The sequence below is a fragment of the Penicillium canariense genome (assembly GCF_028826845.1).
Source record: "Penicillium canariense strain IBT 26290 chromosome Unknown utg000001l_segment0_segment0, whole genome shotgun sequence".
Taxonomy (NCBI): domain Eukaryota; kingdom Fungi; phylum Ascomycota; class Eurotiomycetes; order Eurotiales; family Aspergillaceae; genus Penicillium; species Penicillium canariense.
This window is the reverse complement of record NW_026622728.1, coordinates 8,931,335-8,948,384: the sequence shown is the minus strand read 5'-3', so window position 1 is coordinate 8,948,384 and position 17,050 is coordinate 8,931,335. Positions and strand designations below refer to the sequence as shown.

Below are 17,050 nucleotides of genomic sequence, written 5' to 3'. Positions count from 1 at the left end.
AGCTCCACCCGCCTCACAACTGCGTTATTCAAGTTCCCCCTCCCAGGCGAAAATATCTGCAACTAGCCAGCCCACATCAGAACAGCTATCAAATGAGTCGGGGACATGTGTCAGACAAGAGGTCGGGCTGCTGCAGGGTTCCCTGTCAGAAACAGATCGGGTTGTCTAAGAAATTTGGTGTGAGGAAAGACTATAAATAAAGCCAATCGTCGCCTTTATTCATGTATGTCCATACCACCAGTCATCCCGAGCAATTAATTGAAGATATTCCAGCCTCAATTCCACGCTATTTACAATGAGCTTCCACTTGTCCGCCGTCGACATCGACCTTGAAGATGGCCATATCCTAAAAGCCACTCTTACAATGGGAGATGGAGAGGAGGTGAAGTCCGAGCTGGATCTTAATAAGTACATTGGCAATAACAATGGTTGGGCTCACTTACTTGCAGCGAGTTGATCCTTGAAAAGTGACTAATCTCTTTTTCTTTCTTCATTTGACACAGGTTCTTTTGAGTGGGAAGGCGAGAACTTCAAGGACAGGGCCGAGGACATCGAGTTCTCCTGTGAGCCCCGTGATGATGGCGAGGAAATCCCCGTACTTCGAGCCAACTTAGGCAACCTTGATGGAGAGAAAGTGTCCGCAGACATCAATTTGGTGGAGCGTATTACTAATGAGGATGGGCATTTGAAGTTTGTTGAATAAGCACCTCGACTGAAAACTATGGTAGCTATTGTAGCCATCATACAGTAGGGCCCTAAATCAATGGTTCCAAGTTTAAAATGGTCTATTTGTAGACTTCAGACATTCCATCATCCAACCACTGGTCCTGCCCAGTGCCTGATGACATGTTGCATGTATGGCATGTGGTATTTTGAGGATGTCTGTGACAACTTGTCAGTGAATCGGAGGACAGATCGTGCGAAAACTTTACATTTTATGAGAAGGCAAGTAATTAAAGACATTTTGAATGGGTAAAAATAGGCCAAAACATTACTACGGTATCTAGTTTCCGCAGATAGACCAAATGAACTGAATCCACTCCTCATTACATCTTCAGTTGGTTTGCCCCAACAGGCTATCTCAATCATTTTCTTGATCGTTCAAAACTTTCAGTAGACCCGACTGGAGTTGTGAAAGCCTCTAGCCTCGACTGATGTATTTCGGGTTGTATAGGTATATCAAGTTTCTGATTGCCGTGAAATTGGGCTAGGAACAGGTGATCTCTAAAGAGGGTGTGGGGTGTAGACACAGGCAGAAGTTTCAATAGCAGCCACAGACATAGTGTCTAATTATGCTAGAGAGTTAATGTTAATGTAGAACCTTCTTGTGTAGAGTCTAAGGATCTCACCGTCGTTGTTATGCTGCTCGAAGCAGTGGTATTGGCGTTAGTACGTATCGACGTTGGAAGAGGGTGCAGCCCAGCATCTGCAGGGGAGCGAGGTTGGGGCTCTCTTGGTAGGCAATTAAATGTCTGCATTGAACAAGTATCGTTTGGAGAGGACATGGAAATCAACACTGGTGCTACATCCGCCCTTGGCGTGGGAGGTCCGGGGTGAGATATCTGGCCCGTAGGAGTACTAGCGACTGCGGCTGGTTGAGTATCAAACCTGGTTGGAGAAGAGGCCCTCGTTGTTTCTGAAACCGTTTGCCTTTCGCTTATTGTAGTAAAGAAATGTCGTGGGCTGAGTGGTGGTAGGTCTGAATCTGGAGCTTTGCTTGGCATAAAAAACTCAGAGTAAGACGGTCTGACTGTGTTGGCAAAAAGTAGAGTTGCCGGTGCTCTGATTAGAGAAGGCAATCCAAACCTCACTGCGCTTGGAAGAGTTGGGTTTCCGTTGTGTGGAGTAAACCCATGAAGTCGGCTTACAGATAAAGACTCTGGGGCGCAAGCTGGACCTGGGGCTGATGTATAAGGTGCAGAGTCAGAGCCATCCTCAGTGCGAGACTCGTCCCCTGCATATAACTCCAGATTGGCCGGCGTGGGCGCAGCAGTCCTCACCATCTCCGTAATGGCTGATCTTGTATTGATTGGGGTAAACCAGTGCATTGGACTGAGGACAGAAACGCTTGCCTGAGCTGATGATACCCCAGCTAGTGGATCCGAAAGATTTGCCGACGTTTGTTGGATATCGGGCGGAATGACCATCTTTTGTGCCCTGGTAGCCACGCTCAGTGAGACTGGAGGCGAGATTGTGAATTTTTGCGGAGGTGCAGAACAGGATACCCCTGTTAACGGATTTCCTATGGAAGAAGAGACCGAGCTAGCATCAACCGGAGTAAACGAAGAGCCTAGGACCCCACCCACGCAAGCAGATTGAGTATCAATGGGGGATAGGGAAATCCCATTTCTCTGCTCGTCTTTTGCGTCATCTTTCAAACTAACTGGTGGGATCAGAACTAGCGGAGTTGGGGATGTGACTGGTCCAGAGAGAGTACGGCAAGTCTTATGGAGATGAGGTCCAGTGACCGGAACAGCTGGGATTGTAGAGGGCAGGGTTGGAGCGAGGACGGCGGGATCGACTTCCGCTCCTTGTGGAGGAACAGCATGCTGGTTCTGGAATTTGCTAGTCACCGCAACAATTTTGGCCGCTTTGTAGGCAGCACGATGAGCTTGCTCATTTCCTGGGACTTTGTGATGTCCAGGGACTAGGTGCAGCTCCACATGAACTCCAAGTTTGTGGAGCTGAATGCTGTAGTCGATAACGACGTGGGCCTGCTCGCAGTACGGATTCCTGTGATTCCCCAAGGCATCTTTGCTGATGCTCACAAGAGCGCCGATGGAATCAGTGAAAACCAATACCTCATGAGTAAGCTGTAGCTGGGGGCCTTGAGCTGTGTAAATCTGGAACTTCTTGACCTCATTGACAGCACGCTTCAGAGCATGAGCAATGGCAAACATCTCCACCACTTCACAGTTTTGAATACTCCGAGGATAAGGAAAGCCTTCTGTATTCCACCCCGTAGTGGCTGGCTGCTTCCAAGCAACTGCCCCAGCTGCGAAGGAACGATTGACGATAGAGCCATCGGTCCAGAAGATGTGCCGGTAGACCGTCTCGATTTTGAGTTGCACCTGGTTCATGAGCATTGCAAATGCCTTCGCTTCTTCGAACCTCCGGTGCACAATGATACCCTTGAATCTTCCAAAGTCTCTAGCCTCATCCTGGTCGGACCTTACCGGTGAGAACACATTTGAGGTCAGACCGACTGATCTTTTGCGCTTGCGGGAGATTGTGATCATGGGCGTGACCCGGGCGTTGTGATCAGCATTGCACTCTGCGCTGAGTGGGACCTCCTGCACCTCTTCGTGTCTCGGCTCTTCAGGCGACGGGGATGCGGATCGTCGGTATCTCCCTTTGCCTTCGTCTTCAACGCCGAAAGGGGAGGGAGAGACACTCCGCTTGACGATCTTCTGGATATTGCTTTGGTACGCCGGTGGAGCTTCTGGAATGAAAGTCGGGGTAGGGCTTTGGTACACATGAGGCAGTCCTGCCGTAAGATGCTTCAGTGCAACAACCATGACGACCCGAATGAGGAAAGCGGCTCAATATGGGGCAGATATCGATTAATGGCGGGAGTGTGGTGGGTGGTGATGGAGACGGGGGATGGAGATGGGGCGATGGAGATGGGGCGATGGAGAGCCGGTCAAAACAAACCAGCCCAAAGCAAAACACGGCTGCTGGGGCGTTGCTGAAGCCTGGTTGAGGATAGTCAAAAAGGAAGGTGCAAAGTGCGAGTGAGTTGGTCTCTCGTTGGCAACCGCTACATGATGAATGACTTATCTACCCACCAGCCTGACGGCATCGTGAGTCGCATCAGCCATGAATAGTTAACCTTTACGCTAAATCAGAGTGTTGCGATGAATAAACCAGTTGCTTCATAAATTAATTTTGACTATTAGACAAAGTATCACAGTATTTATTCCTCGAGCATCAACCGCTGGGTAGAAAATAAAAAGAGGAGAGATGGAGCTCTGTTGGTAGGGTTAGGAGCCGGGGTCACAGAGTTGATACCTAGCGATCAGTACCAGGAAAATACCAAAATACAGTTTCTTGAAAATAGAGAACCCTGATATACATGGCAGTATTCGAAACTGTGGAGTGATGGAGATGTTTACCATTGCTCTTGCTCTGGAGCATGCGGTCAATGAGATCAAAGAGTACCAGATTCCACAGCTCAGGGCCCCCAGCTATAATTCAGCGTGTGGTACGGGATTTCACAGATTCCACTAAAGAGCTGCACCCTGCGTAGTAAAGCACTGGTGGTCTTCTCGGTAGATATTCATTTTATCGTCCGTCCTTAAGACTCTGCCGATGCTACTGAAGGCCTCTTTCGAACCTTTTGTTTGTTCCGAAGATATTCCTGGTCAAGATACATTTCTTATTTAGGTAGCGATCTGATCTCATGCCAGACTATTCGTACAGGTTGTACCGCCTTAATTAATGATCGCTGTGGGAAAGTAGGCGGACCCCGCGATCTAGTTGATCCCCGTTTGGCCCATCAGCCGCCGCCCAAGCTCGGCCCACCACCAGCACCCCCGCGCCTCACGTCACTTCCTGTCCAAACGCCTTACAAACTCTCCGCACTCCCCGCACGTCGCCACGAAACTGACCCATTTTTCGCTACAATCAACAGAACCCACCTTCTGTCCTATACACTGGATTATTGTCTCCTTTTTGAGGGGCCCAGCCACAGCCTCGGTTCCCAACTAAGCATCTCAAGCTCCCTACACCCATACCCCACCTCTGGAAGGGCCGACCACTCTCTCGAAGCTCTCAAACACATCTTGACCTATTAACACCAAGCCAGAAACCGCTCCAAATAACCGGCCACGGCCATGGCCCCTCTCATCCGCGTCATTGGCTCCCTCAACGCCGACATGGTGTCGATCACCCCCCGCTTCCCCGATCCCGGCGAGACCATCACCTCATCATCCTACTTCACCAGCGCCGGCGGCAAAGGCGCCAACCAAGCCGTGGCCTGTGGCCGATTGTCCCGTCCACAGCCGGCCACCGACGGCCTAAACACCAAGAGCGATGTAACCGTCGAGATGGTTGGCGCAGTCGGCGCGCTGGACGGCCACTTCTCGGCCGTGCTCAAGCCCACACTCGAGAAATCCGGCGTGGACCCGTCACGCGTGCGGGTGGTTGAGAACGCATACACCGGCGTGGCAGTCATCATCGTGGACTCATCCGCCGGCGGCGAGAACCGCATCGTGTTCTCGCCCGGCGCTAACTACACGGGCATGCAGCCTACGCCGGACGTTCTGGCCTCCGCGCTGGCCAGCCCCGTGCCAGACGTGATTGTGATGCAGGGCGAGATCCCAGTGCAGACGGTGATCGGGATCCTCCGTGAACTCGCCGCGTTCAAGGCGAAGAACCGCGCTCGGGGCATGCGTGGCATCGAGTGCGGACCCGACGTCATGCTCAACCCGGCTCCGGCTCCGCCGGGCGGCCTGCCGGAGGACGTCTACGCAGCGGTTGACCATCTGATCCTCAACGAGACCGAGGCCGAGCTGATGAGTCCGCCGGACGAACAATTACTCCGCGTCGTCCCGGACGCAACGGGCCTGGACGGCAAGGAGAAAGTCGCCCGGTACTTCCACAAGCTGGGGGTGAGCTATGTGCTGATTACGCTCGGGGCGAAGGGGGTCTGGTATAGTGCTACTGACGGAGGATCTACGGGGCCAAGCGATGGTGTGCGGCGCTTCACGAACGAGATCCCCGCCGCACCCGTGTCGCGGGTGCTAGACACCACGGCGGCGGGGGACACGTTCGTTGGAGCGTATGCGGTGCAGGTGGCACGGTGGCGCGAGCAGCGTCGTGTGGAGGACAAGGCTGGGCAGGACCTGGCTGATGCAGAGAAGCCGCACCGGTACCAGACGGTCATGGACAAGGGCATGCGGCTGGCAGTACGCGCCTCCGCTCGCGCCGTGGAGCGGCAGGGTGCGATGGACAGCATTCCGTTTGAGGATGAGGTCACCTGAAGGTTCAGACGAGAAGGGATAGAACGAGGTCATGTACATTATCATTATATCATCGAGTGGACGGCGATCTATTTTTGATTTCTTATGCTCCGAGTCGTCCCCTGTCCGATCAGCCTCTCGCTTACCCCTTGGAGTACCTCCAGGAACCTGGACAGGCAGCCCCTCAGCGAGAAGGACAGGTCTTTGGCCCTTTATGCCGTTGCGGAATGCGGCGACTAGGATGTGCGATGACGGGGATGGCGTTGTGACCAGCCCACGAGGAGCGTGGAGAGCAAAAGTATGTGGCCGACACGCCCTGCACCCTTCACGAAGGAACTAAGAATGGACGACAGGCTCAGACGGGCTGTGGTAAATTCTACACGTCCGCGACAGCGCCCGGATAGTTGGGGCCGGGGGGTTGCACAGAGTGCATACTTGTAGGACTGACCATCCTAGGGTCTGAGCTGGACGTAGGCACTACACTGCATTCTCCAGCCTTTTTGCCCAGCGCACGGGGGAGAACCTGGAGGTCTGTAGACGCCCTTAGCCAGCATCTCGGCCCCAACTGTCTCTCCTGGCTGCTTCATCCGCGCATGGTTTCATCGTCCTGCCTCTTTTCCGAGTGACCGATGGGGGCCAATGGCGCGAGGACGGATGCGTTGGCAGGAGCGGGTCGGATGGTGGGACCGTGAAACTGGATTTGGAAGCGTGATGGCGATGTATGTAAGAGTAATGATATCGCGCGCAGTGTAAGGGAGGGGGGTTGGACGCGAGGCGTGTCGCGCGTCGGGAAGTACTCGGTACTTGTGGGGCGGGGGATGTGCATAGTCGAGGGAGGTACCCGCGACTCGCCCGACGCGCCGCAGGGATACGCTGTGATCGGTCGGCATCCGCCCGGCCATCGTGGGATATCGCTTTGACTCCAGCAGGTGTCCACGAATAGTACGGAGTCCTGCTATTATTGGTAGTGCACGTCTCCCCATACTCAATCAATAGTGATTGTTGGTCCCGGAAACCCGTGCTTGAACCACAACCTATCGAACTATACTGGACCATACGGTATACCATCGCGTCCGGCATTCCAAGGGCCCAGAATAAGCTCCGGGTCCCATTGGAGAATGGAATTGTGCCCGCCTGCATGAACGCCACTGCTGGGCTGGCATGGTCCAATCGCCTGAAATTCATGGCGCCTTGCATGCGAACGCGAACAAGACGCGCCGCTGCGCACCACTGCAATGCGTGAGACCTTGAAATAGCCCTGCGCTCCCCTTGACCCTCCACCAGCGTCTCTACACCTCCTTACTCCGAGAATTTCCTCCACTCGAAGAAGGGTTGAGCCGTACTATAACTATATGCTCTTGCCACCTGCCTGTCCCACTTATCGAATCTCGACACGACCTCGCCTCTCTCTGCGAGCCATCCTCTCCTTCCCGTAGTGGTTTCCTCGGCCGGATCTGCCATTCCCTCTCCTTATGCTGACGACCACCACTTGACTTGCGTGCTCCGATCATTCAGCCCAGAGACAAAACAAATACGGCTCCTTTCCTTCTCCTGCTTCTCATTTTCAACCTATCTGATCATCCAACCATCCGATTCTCCGGCTCGATCTCACGATCGACTGTCCGAGCGTAGACCGCCCATCCTTCCCCACTTGGCGCCGCGACGCCAAAACAAATCACCTGGCCGACTCTCGCGTGCTCCTGTTGCCTCAACTCCTCGTCATGGCTGCTCTCACCATGACTCCCCCCACTCGCCAGCCCTTTGCCAGCCTGGATACCCTCAGGATGCGTCCCCTGATGCGGTCGAAGCTGAACCGCCAGAACCAGCAAAATGGTAAGCTCTGCTTGTATTCCTTGATATGCACCTCGCCAAAGAATACATGGAATCTAATGGCAACTCCTCCCCGTCCCTGCAGGCGCGGCAATGTCTGCCAAAAGCTCCATCTTCATCGACGACTCCGAGAACATCGATCCCCACGCCCTCGGCGTCTCCGGTAAGCGCAAGCGCACCATTGACGAAGACGACATCTCCAAGGGCTCGCCCAAGCCCCTCAAGGCCTCCCGCATGGCTCTATCCACCCGCGACATGAACTTCGCCCCCCGGCTCTCCACCCCGTCGAAGCTATCCCTGTCAACCCCCAAATCCGCCCCCATCCTCAAGCCCGCGGGTCGCTCGCCCCCGCCCAAGTCCATCAAGTCCCTCTCCAGTCGCCGGTCGACCATCGTGAAGGCCCGTCCTGAGCCCAGCAAGCGCGGCGGCGTCGCTCGCCCTTTCTCCCTAGCCACCGCTCTCGCCCAGGGCAAGTCCAAGGCCCCCTCGACGCCCAAGGGCCCGGCCTCGTGGTTCTTCGACATCCACGTCGACTCGGAGCAGGAGGAGATGACCAACCTGATGCAGCACTCGACCGGGGTGCTCGATATCAGTGACGACGAGGGAAAGAACGCTGCTGCCGATGGCCGCGGCAAGGAGAACGTCCCTCCTGCTGAGGTGGGCATTGACCTGCCTCGTTCGCGTCAGGCAATGGCGATGGCCGCTGCCGCTGCCGCCCGCAAGGCCTCCAAGATGGAGGAGGACCGCGCCCCGCTCGGCGAGCTCAATGCTGCCGATTATTACCCCGAGGACTGCAATGCGTTCTCGTTCGCCGTAGTGCATGATGAGCCGAACGAGAATGTCCCGACGTCCAAGAAGATGACTCCTCCGTCCCAGTCTATCTTTGTCCCGCCTGCCATCACTACGTCCATCGCTTCGCTGCTGGAGACGGCAATCCCGCTCAAGCAGACTGCCGAGGCTATTGATGCCGGCAATGAGATTGCGGAGAGCTCTCGTCCAGCCGAGGATGCCTCATAGGGACAAATCTGGATCCTCAAGATCGATCTCTATAAATTTACATTTGCATTCGTCCCGGCGTTTTGTTTCCGGCCCTGGTTCGGCCTTACGGTACTGGTATTTTTATGATATGGCGCTATGATGATGATTTTTGGTTAATGGAGTTGATGTCTTGATGCTTGCTGATAACTGCGTTGTCTTGCCTTTTTGAATACCCTGGCCAATTTTGTGGTGTGTTGAGTACGATGCTTCGGGTCTTTTTCTCCCCGTCAATTGCATATGCTTTGCTCTCATTCGGATTTAATTATTGAGTGTCTTGATGTCTGTTCCGAGTTCACGATGTATACAGCAAAACTTGTTTGAGCAATGATTGACATGATTTACCATGAAACTACTTCCTGATCCTTGCTGGCAGTACCATCTGTTTCAAAGGGTAGAAAAATAGCTACTCAATCCTATGAGACACAAGCGGTGTTCAACTAGATGATTTTGTATTAAAATTCCTATTGTACATCGGATGTCGGGCTATCTACCTACATATTCTTTCTAAAGGGGGGAGGGAGAGGGAGGTTAGCCGTTTATAGCTTGCCAACCCCTTTATAATATTTATAATAATTTATAAACCCTTCTCTATAAAGATATACCAGTGTCTACGTAGAGCATATGTAGAAGCCCCCAAAACGGCAAATTGCTACACATATGTATGTGTTGTCATAGAGTTCGACATATCAGGTTTTGGTGGTGAAACGGCGACCAGGCCAGACGTTTGAACTATTAAGGTAGGAATTGCTAGGGTTGGTAGACAAGAAAAGCTGCATTCATGCAACTCGTCGATTTCCAGGTTGCTCTCACTCGTCACCCTCCATCTCATCCCCCTCGGCTTCCCCCTCATCGTTCTCATTCTCATCCTCCTCGGCCAATGCAGCCTCTCTCGCCGCCACTGCAGCCGCCGCCTGCTCCTCCCACATCTCCACGCGCTCCATCTCCTCTTCTTCGCCCTCACTCTCCTCGCCGCCACCATCTCCATCTCCATCCCCTTCCTCCTCTTCCTCCTCCATCTCAAACGCTACTACCTTCGTCTTCTTGCCCTTCCCCCTCGTCCGCCCCTGCTTCTGCCTCTGCACCTTCTCCCCATCAAGATCGCCCTGTCCCCGATCATGCATCTTCCGCCACAATGGTGCCCCCTTAATCGAAGCCCTGACCTCGGTCGCCATAGAGATTTCCCGACTAATCGAGCTCTCCAAAGGGACTGTGAACAGACCCAGATCAGCCTCGGTATACGCATGATCCGGGAACGCTACGATGCGCCGGAAATCCGAGTTATGCGGCGCCCGGTCCTCGATAAGGCTCTGGATCTTGAAGCGCATGATCGTCTTCACCTTGGCCAGCGTGCCGTTGCCGAACCAGCCGTCCGTGATGATCTCGCACGCTGGTCGGAGGAAGGTCGGATCCGGGTCGGCCGGATAGAGCACCTCTGCGAGCACCGGGTCTTGGATGTCGCATGCCATCCAGATTCGCCCATCGCGCGGCAGCGGCAGCTCGCCGGTGAATATGTGCGAGTCTGATAGGCCGTTTCCCTGACTGGGGTCTTCGGTTATCGGACGGGGGATGTTGTGGCGACGGCCGCCACCGCCGTCGCGGGCCAGCTCAGGTTCGCGGGGCAGTATGCGGAACATGAAGGTCTGGTAGTGGCGGTATTCGGGGGAGGTGCGCGGGTCGTGGCCCAGCCTGATGATGGCGTCGCGCCAGGGCCCGGAGCGGAAGATGTAGCCGATGTAGGGCACTGCGTGGCGGAGGAGATTGCGTTGTTCATCGGTGGTGAGGTGGTTACGGAGGGCGCGGCGGGTCCAGGCTGGGCGCTTTTCGAAGAGCTCCTCGAGAACTTTGATGAGCGAGCGCAGGCCGTTGTCGAGGGTTTCTATTGGGCGGAGGCTTTCTTGCGGCTTGGATGGGACTTCTGGGATGTCGTAGGCAACGAGGTGAGTGCGGACCCTGGTTGGTTGTTGCGTGTTCACAGTTGTGACCTCGCCAGATTGGCCGACGGCCGTCTTGACAGTTGGGTTTTGGCGGTATCTGATGTAGGCGAGTGTTTAGCAAGTTTGAGATTGCTCGATATCTCTTTGGTTTGGGAGATGATAGAAGAGGTACGTACATGTACTGGAACGGGACTTCCCCTTGGCTAAAGGAAGGTGGTGGGATAAGATCCGCGTTCAAGAGAGCACCTTTCCTCATATCAAGATCGAACTGCTTGATTTTCTCCACTTTTCGCGTGTCAGCTGTTGGTCACTATTCCCAGGAATTGCGACCGTACACTCATATGGCAGGATCTGCTCCCGGAACCTGTTGGTGAAGGCGCTGTTCATCGTCGAATATACAAAATCGGGCATGCCTGGGTCTATCAGTCAAACTAACAAGACCCGAAGGAACCACGAGCGAAAACACACCTCGGAACACATGGGTCCGCCCGACCCTTCCTACAGCTTCAACCCTGTAATTTGAGGGGTTGTCACTAAGACTGCGCATCGTATCCTTCGCAGTCCGCCGCCGCAGAGGCTCTCCGGTAGATTCGGGAGTGGCATCAGTGAAGGGCTCATCCGTGCCCCTCTTGCGCTTTCGACCTGTCCGCTTGGGGACTGTGATTTTGAGCAGGACATTGTTTGATGGACAGCTGGTTGACTGAATGGGCCGTGACATAGCATCTTCTGGCCTCAGCATCAGATTGGCGGAGGTGTCCGCCTTGGCGGGATTCAGGATCTATATCTAGTTAGTATGCAGGATTCGTCGGCTTACGGACAATATGGCTTCATTTGGCTCACCCTCTCGATCCCTGTGTTACCTTGGAGGGTGCTCACGGCCTTCTCAAGGTTGCGAATCACCGCAGGGTGCTCGACGCTGACCAGGTGCCGGGCCGGAACGTGGTAGAAAGAGGCGGTCCTGGACTCACGATGAGTCTCCATTATGAGTCGAGTTCTCTCGTAAGCAGGAAGAGTTGAGATATGCTACGCATCAATCGTCTTAGCAGCCCTGCTTATAGGCGTCGGGCTGCACAGATGTGATCCGAATGATTCGGTTTGATGGTGGGTCGCGAACAAGCTCGTAGCAACCAAATAAGACCTATGGGCCGCAATTTCCTCCACAGTCTGAGCGACGAGGAACTAGACGCTTTCTCCGTCTCACCGCTTCTCCAAATCAATGTGCGATACGAGTCTTCTTCGTCTCCAGCGACACATTCCACAAGCGCAGTTGGGAAGGGCTGCGTGTGGCTGACTAAGCTACCGATCGAGGCGGCGGACCACGGTTCGCTTTGTTTTAAGATTATTGTGACACGAGGGGGGTGGGAGTGAGAACTGGAGGTTTGCTGTACAAAAAAAAGCGTTTCTCGGCACTCAACTTCCTTCTTCAGTGAAATTTCCCAGGTTCACGTCAACAAAAGCTTCGAGTGAAAGTGTGTATAGATTTCAACGCCTACCTAGGTTCTAGATATATATTTTGCCCAAGTGGTCGACAATCACTGAGCACAATTTCAACAACTCCGGTCCATGTAGATAGTCACTAAACAAGACACAAAAAAGACCCAGCACCCCTCCTCTGGGATGCACTTGAATCGCTCGCAATGAATCACTTTAGTCTTGTAAAAACTGTCGTGGAGGACTCGAGTTCGATCGGTTAATTTCATCCTCCCCCTGGGATGTGTACACGTGACCATGACATAAGCAGCAAAAGAAGCGGGAAAAGGCATACAAAAATAGAGTGAACATGGGAGCGATGCGGTACGCCCAGTGGAAATAAAAGTCAAATAGCGTAGACTGATCGCAGAAGACAGAGACTGATATAGCACAAGTACTTGCGACTGTAGAAGAAAGTCGCGCGCTGCGTGCGCTGGACTTGGGAGTCAAAGCCCCCTCCCCCATCTCCATCACAGCCAGGAGAACCCGCCTTTCCCTTTACCTCAACAACACCCTCCGCTATCTTTCCTCCTCCTCCCCAACCCACTCGCCCGCCAGCATCCCTAAAATCGACCCGTTGCATTCCCTGGCCTTTGCCAGCTTCTTTTGAAACCCGTTGATTCGGTTCTGGTCGCGGAGTGTAATCGGCTCTGGCGCTTTCGAACCCCCCGCCCCAGCCTGCCACTAAGCGACACGGAGATCTCTCAGAGCGGACCAAGCACGCTCGTCCTATACCAACCTCTGCGCCACTCAGCCCAGTCCTCTGTGCACCTTGAACGCCAATTGTCCCATCTCAGGTCATAGAGGTACGTCTTGCCCGCCCTTCGTTGCCGCCTCGCCTCCCTCGGTCCTTGCTCCCCAACATCGAAGCGCCTTGCCCCGTGCGCGTGCTGCGACATCACCCGTTCTGGGGTGACGGCCATTGGCACTCACCACCCTCCTTCGGGATTGTCTGATAGCGATTGCTGGAGATTGTTCCACGGAATATTGGACGTCTTATGTGTGATTTGTTATGGAACGCTCATGAGTTTCTGCGACTAGGTCCATACAAATAATTCCCGCCCCCTCCCCCGTTAGCCTCACGTCCGATTCGCTCTGGCTAGAGTGCAGCACCCGCCTGCACTAGCACCGAGAACAACAGCGGAGTACATGTGGCTGTCCATACCAGTGTGAAAATGAAGGGATTCAGACAGAGAGTGGTAAGTCGTCACCCTTGTCATCGGTGTGCTTGCTCACCGCACCATCACTTCCGCCCGTCTCCCCTCCCCCCACCCTGCAAATGGTGAACCCCCTTACTCGACTCTCACCCAAGCTGACATCTTTTGCCTAACCTTACAGCACGAGCAGTTGTCGCGGGCAAAGGACGCCAACAAGTCCTCGAAGAAGAAAGACTCCTCCAATTCCTCATCCCAGAACCCAGCCTCCCTCGGCATTCACCAAACACAGCAGTCGACATCTCCGAGCCAAGGCACCCCCACATCGTCTACAACCTCATTGAATGATGCACGAGGCAAATCGCCGGACAATGCTTCGCCGGCAGGAACCCCGGCCGCAGGCGCCACGCCGACCCAACACTATATACCTCAAGGAGCCAGCGTTGCAGGCCAGCCCATCAGCAATGGCCCGGGTACCCCGACGAGGCAGGGCCAGTCGGTTGCACCCAGTGTGATCATCAGTCCTAGCGCACCGGTAAGTATAATGCCTCGGCGAGACATGATAATAGTGTTATATATCGGACTGGACTAATTTGCTCTCGGCGTATAGCATGTTCCTCCCCCTGGTGCCGCCGAAACCATGCCTGGAGACCTGGCGCCTCCGAGAAAGTCCCACGTCTTCGATCGCCTTCAGACCACCCCGAAAGACATGTCAGAAGGAATCCGAACCCCTAAGCGCCAACACTCCTCGCGATTCGACATCTCCGACCAGCGTCAGCGAGAGCTGGAGAAGTTGCCCGGATTCCATGAGGTGGCTCCCAATCGGCGCCAGGATCTCTTTATGCAAAAGATTGATCAGTGCAACATCATTTTCGATTTTAATGACCCTACTGCCGACATGAAGTCCAAAGAGATTAAGAGACTGGCTCTCCACGAGCTCTTAGATTACGTCGCCAACAACCGGTCTGTCATTACGGAGCCCATGTACCCTCGTGTCGTGGAGATGTTTGCCAAGAACCTATTTCGCCCGATTCCCCCGCCTATGACACCCCAGGGCGAGGCATTTGACCCGGAGGAGGACGAGCCCGTTCTCGAGGTCGCGTGGCCCCACATCCAGGTTGTCTACGAGTTCTTCTTGCGATTCATCGAGAGCCAGGACTTCAACACAAACATTGCCAAAGCGTATATTGACCATCAGTTTGTGCTTCAGGTATGGATCTAGGCAGCCTCCTGATTTGAGGTTCACAGTTTACTAATCATAACACAGTTGCTTGACCTTTTTGACTCCGAAGACCCTCGGGAGCGCGATTTTCTGAAAACAACCCTGCATCGAATTTACGGCAAATTCTTGAACCTGCGGTCATACATTCGGCGATCTATCAACAATGTCTTCTTCCAATTCATGTACGAGACCGAGAGACACAACGGTATCGCCGAGCTGCTGGAGATTTTGGGTTCCATCATCAACGGGTTTGCGCTGCCTCTCAAGGAGGAGCACAAGCTGTTCTTGACTCGCGTCTTGCTACCCATGCACAAGGTCAAGAGCCTAAGCATGTATCATCCTCAGCTGGCATACTGTATCGTCCAGTTCCTCGAGAAGGACTCGAGCTTGACTGAAGATGTAAGTTATCGTCCTCTCACTTTTAAGCTTCTTAATCTTCTTTGATACTGATATGCCGGCTCTAGGTTGTTCTTGGACTGCTACGCTACTGGCCAAAGACAAACAGCACCAAGGAAGTCATGTATCTCAACGAGGTCGAGGACATCTTTGAAGTGATGGATCCCGCCGAGTTTGCCAAGGTCCAGGAGCCTCTTTTCCACCAGCTGGCCAAATCTGTCGCCAGCCCACACTTCCAGGTATGTATCATGGAAGAGTCCCTACTACGAATTTTACTTTCTAACATCCTCTCTTCTCTTCATCAACAGGTTGCCGAGCGTGCTCTCTACTTCTGGAACAACGAGTACTTCTGCAACCTAGTGAGCGATAATGTGGAAACCATTCTACCGATAATGTTCGCCCCGCTTTACGAGAACTCCAAGGGACACTGGAACCGGTTAGTGACCCCACCTGTTTACTGTCATTGCCTCGACAACCTGCCTAACACCGTTGCGCTACAGGACTATCCACAGTATGGTGTATAATGCCATGAAGATGTTTATGGAGATTAATCCTCAACTGTTCGATGAGTGCTCCCATGAATACACCGAGCACCAGAACGGCGCCGACCAACGTGAAAAGACTCGCCAGGATCGGTGGGACGTGATTGAACAACAAGCCACCATGAGGAAGAATGGCGCTCCTCCCCCACCTGCGCCCGCACTCAATGTGCCAGAGCCAATCGATGAGGTGGAGGCCATGACTAACGAAAGTCAAAAGCGGCTGAACACCCTCAAGATCCAGGAGGATGCCGAGGCGCTCAAGGATCGACCTGCTCGGGAAGGAACCCCAACTTCGGTGAGTCCCGAGCATATTTGATGATTTTTGCTCCGATGCCTGTCGAGATGCGTGCATTCCCATGCGGCTCTTCTTCTTTTGGATTATTGTCTTCTGGCTCCGTCTACCCTCGTAATTGTCTTTTGCTAAGAGACCATGTCCACCCGTTTACAGCCAGCGTGATTCTAACGTGAAAACGTCCGTTTTGCTCCAGACACGACGCCGTGGCTCCGTTCGTGGTGGCAGTAGTTCCCGGAGGCGACGGAGTGGTAGCGGCAGCGAGATTCGCCCGCGACGACGATCGGTTGGCAGCGGTACTAGTGCCACCCATGTACAGATCCTGCATCGCAGCAACTCGACTAAATAATGCCTCGGACGGGGAAGGGGTGTGCTGATGGTTATGTTTCTTCCGTTAATTTTCTGCAAACCTACCATGGCATAGCGAATATGGGCTACAACGAATGTTTACTTTGTGTCTTGACTATCGACCCTCTCGTCCGAATTGATGCCCATTCGACTGCCTTTTGCCTCTTCTTCTTTTCTTCTTCTTTTTTATTTGTGTACATGGCTTTTTGATTTTTCCCATTCTTTGACGGGCTCCCCGTGTATGGGCCTGTGAGTACTGAGCGGACCCTCTGAGCTGGATTCCGTCTTAGAACCGGGTTCGGGTTATGGAAAATCGGTGCAAATGGCGTTCTATCTCCCGACTGCCGCGTGTCGGTGGCTTTTTTTCTTTGTGTTGCCAGTTTTCCGTTTAGACCAGTACTGAGACATGATATCGCCCGGGGCAAAAGCGTTTTACACGGTAGCAAAGGACCTATTAACAAGAGTAGATGTGTAATTGACCGGGGCAAAATCTGCCGTTGGTCTGTGTGTTGAGGGTGATACCTAGTATGAGACTTCCGAAGTGTATCGTAGAGTATCCGGGAGAGGCGACAGCAAGCCTCTCTTAGGTGGGTGTTAATTGCTTGTAATATGTTGGACTTCCTATTTAGCCTCACATTGAACTAGGTAGCAGCACAAGTAAAACTCCCCGCATCTCTTCCGCCCACCTATTATATATCCTCTCTGGTGAGTTGCCCTGACCCCTGGGGTACCCGCGCGTCTAATCGCTTGATAGACGCGCGCAAACCGGTGCGGAACAACCGGTGCCGGACTGCCTAAAACGGACTAGTCTTTCGTTCGGGGTCTCTGCGATAGCCCGCGTTCTCCTGCGCTTTCTGTTCG

The 17,050-nt window shown here is 53.6% G+C and overlaps 6 protein-coding genes across 6 annotated transcripts; 4 read left to right on the top strand and 2 right to left on the bottom strand.

The window, feature by feature from the left end:
• Positions 1 to 295: 295 nt before the first annotated feature.
• Positions 296 to 703, top strand: N7482_003100 (CVNH domain-containing protein; the record flags this gene model as incomplete). Its single annotated transcript, XM_056685225.1, has 2 exons — positions 296 to 428; positions 504 to 703. 2 exons carry the CDS (start codon positions 296 to 298, stop codon positions 701 to 703), a joined length of 333 nt encoding a protein of 110 aa, XP_056548831.1.
• Positions 704 to 1,602: 899 nt separating this feature from the next.
• N7482_003099 (ribonuclease H family protein) lies at positions 1,603 to 3,518 on the bottom strand (the record flags this gene model as incomplete). The annotated part of the gene is made up of 2 exons (XM_056685224.1): positions 1,603 to 1,683; positions 1,869 to 3,518. 2 exons carry the CDS (start codon positions 3,516 to 3,518, stop codon positions 1,603 to 1,605), a joined length of 1,731 nt encoding a protein of 576 aa, XP_056548830.1.
• Positions 3,519 to 4,835: 1,317 nt separating this feature from the next.
• On the top strand, positions 4,836 to 5,984 carry N7482_003098 (ribokinase; the record flags this gene model as incomplete). Its single annotated transcript, XM_056685223.1, has 1 exon — positions 4,836 to 5,984. The coding sequence occupies one exon, from the start codon at positions 4,836 to 4,838 to the stop codon at positions 5,982 to 5,984; it is 1,149 nt and encodes a 382-aa protein (XP_056548829.1).
• A 1,700-nt stretch (positions 5,985 to 7,684) lies between these two features.
• On the top strand, positions 7,685 to 8,810 carry N7482_003097 (uncharacterized protein; the record flags this gene model as incomplete). Its single annotated transcript, XM_056685222.1, has 2 exons — positions 7,685 to 7,796; positions 7,879 to 8,810. The coding sequence occupies 2 exons, from the start codon at positions 7,685 to 7,687 to the stop codon at positions 8,808 to 8,810; spliced, it is 1,044 nt and encodes a 347-aa protein (XP_056548828.1).
• Positions 8,811 to 9,637: 827 nt separating this feature from the next.
• N7482_003096 (transcription factor TFIIIC subunit TFC1) lies at positions 9,638 to 11,746 on the bottom strand (the record flags this gene model as incomplete). Its single annotated transcript, XM_056685221.1, has 5 exons — positions 9,638 to 10,862; positions 10,942 to 11,050; positions 11,101 to 11,178; positions 11,234 to 11,543; positions 11,606 to 11,746. 5 exons carry the CDS (start codon positions 11,744 to 11,746, stop codon positions 9,638 to 9,640), a joined length of 1,863 nt encoding a protein of 620 aa, XP_056548827.1.
• Positions 11,747 to 13,410: 1,664 nt separating this feature from the next.
• On the top strand, positions 13,411 to 15,865 carry N7482_003095 (protein phosphatase 2A regulatory subunit RTS1; the record flags this gene model as incomplete). The annotated part of the gene is made up of 7 exons (XM_056685220.1): positions 13,411 to 13,434; positions 13,574 to 13,924; positions 14,000 to 14,599; positions 14,657 to 15,010; positions 15,076 to 15,246; positions 15,316 to 15,443; positions 15,508 to 15,865. 7 exons carry the CDS (start codon positions 13,411 to 13,413, stop codon positions 15,863 to 15,865), a joined length of 1,986 nt encoding a protein of 661 aa, XP_056548826.1.
• Positions 15,866 to 17,050: the final 1,185 nt, after the last annotated feature.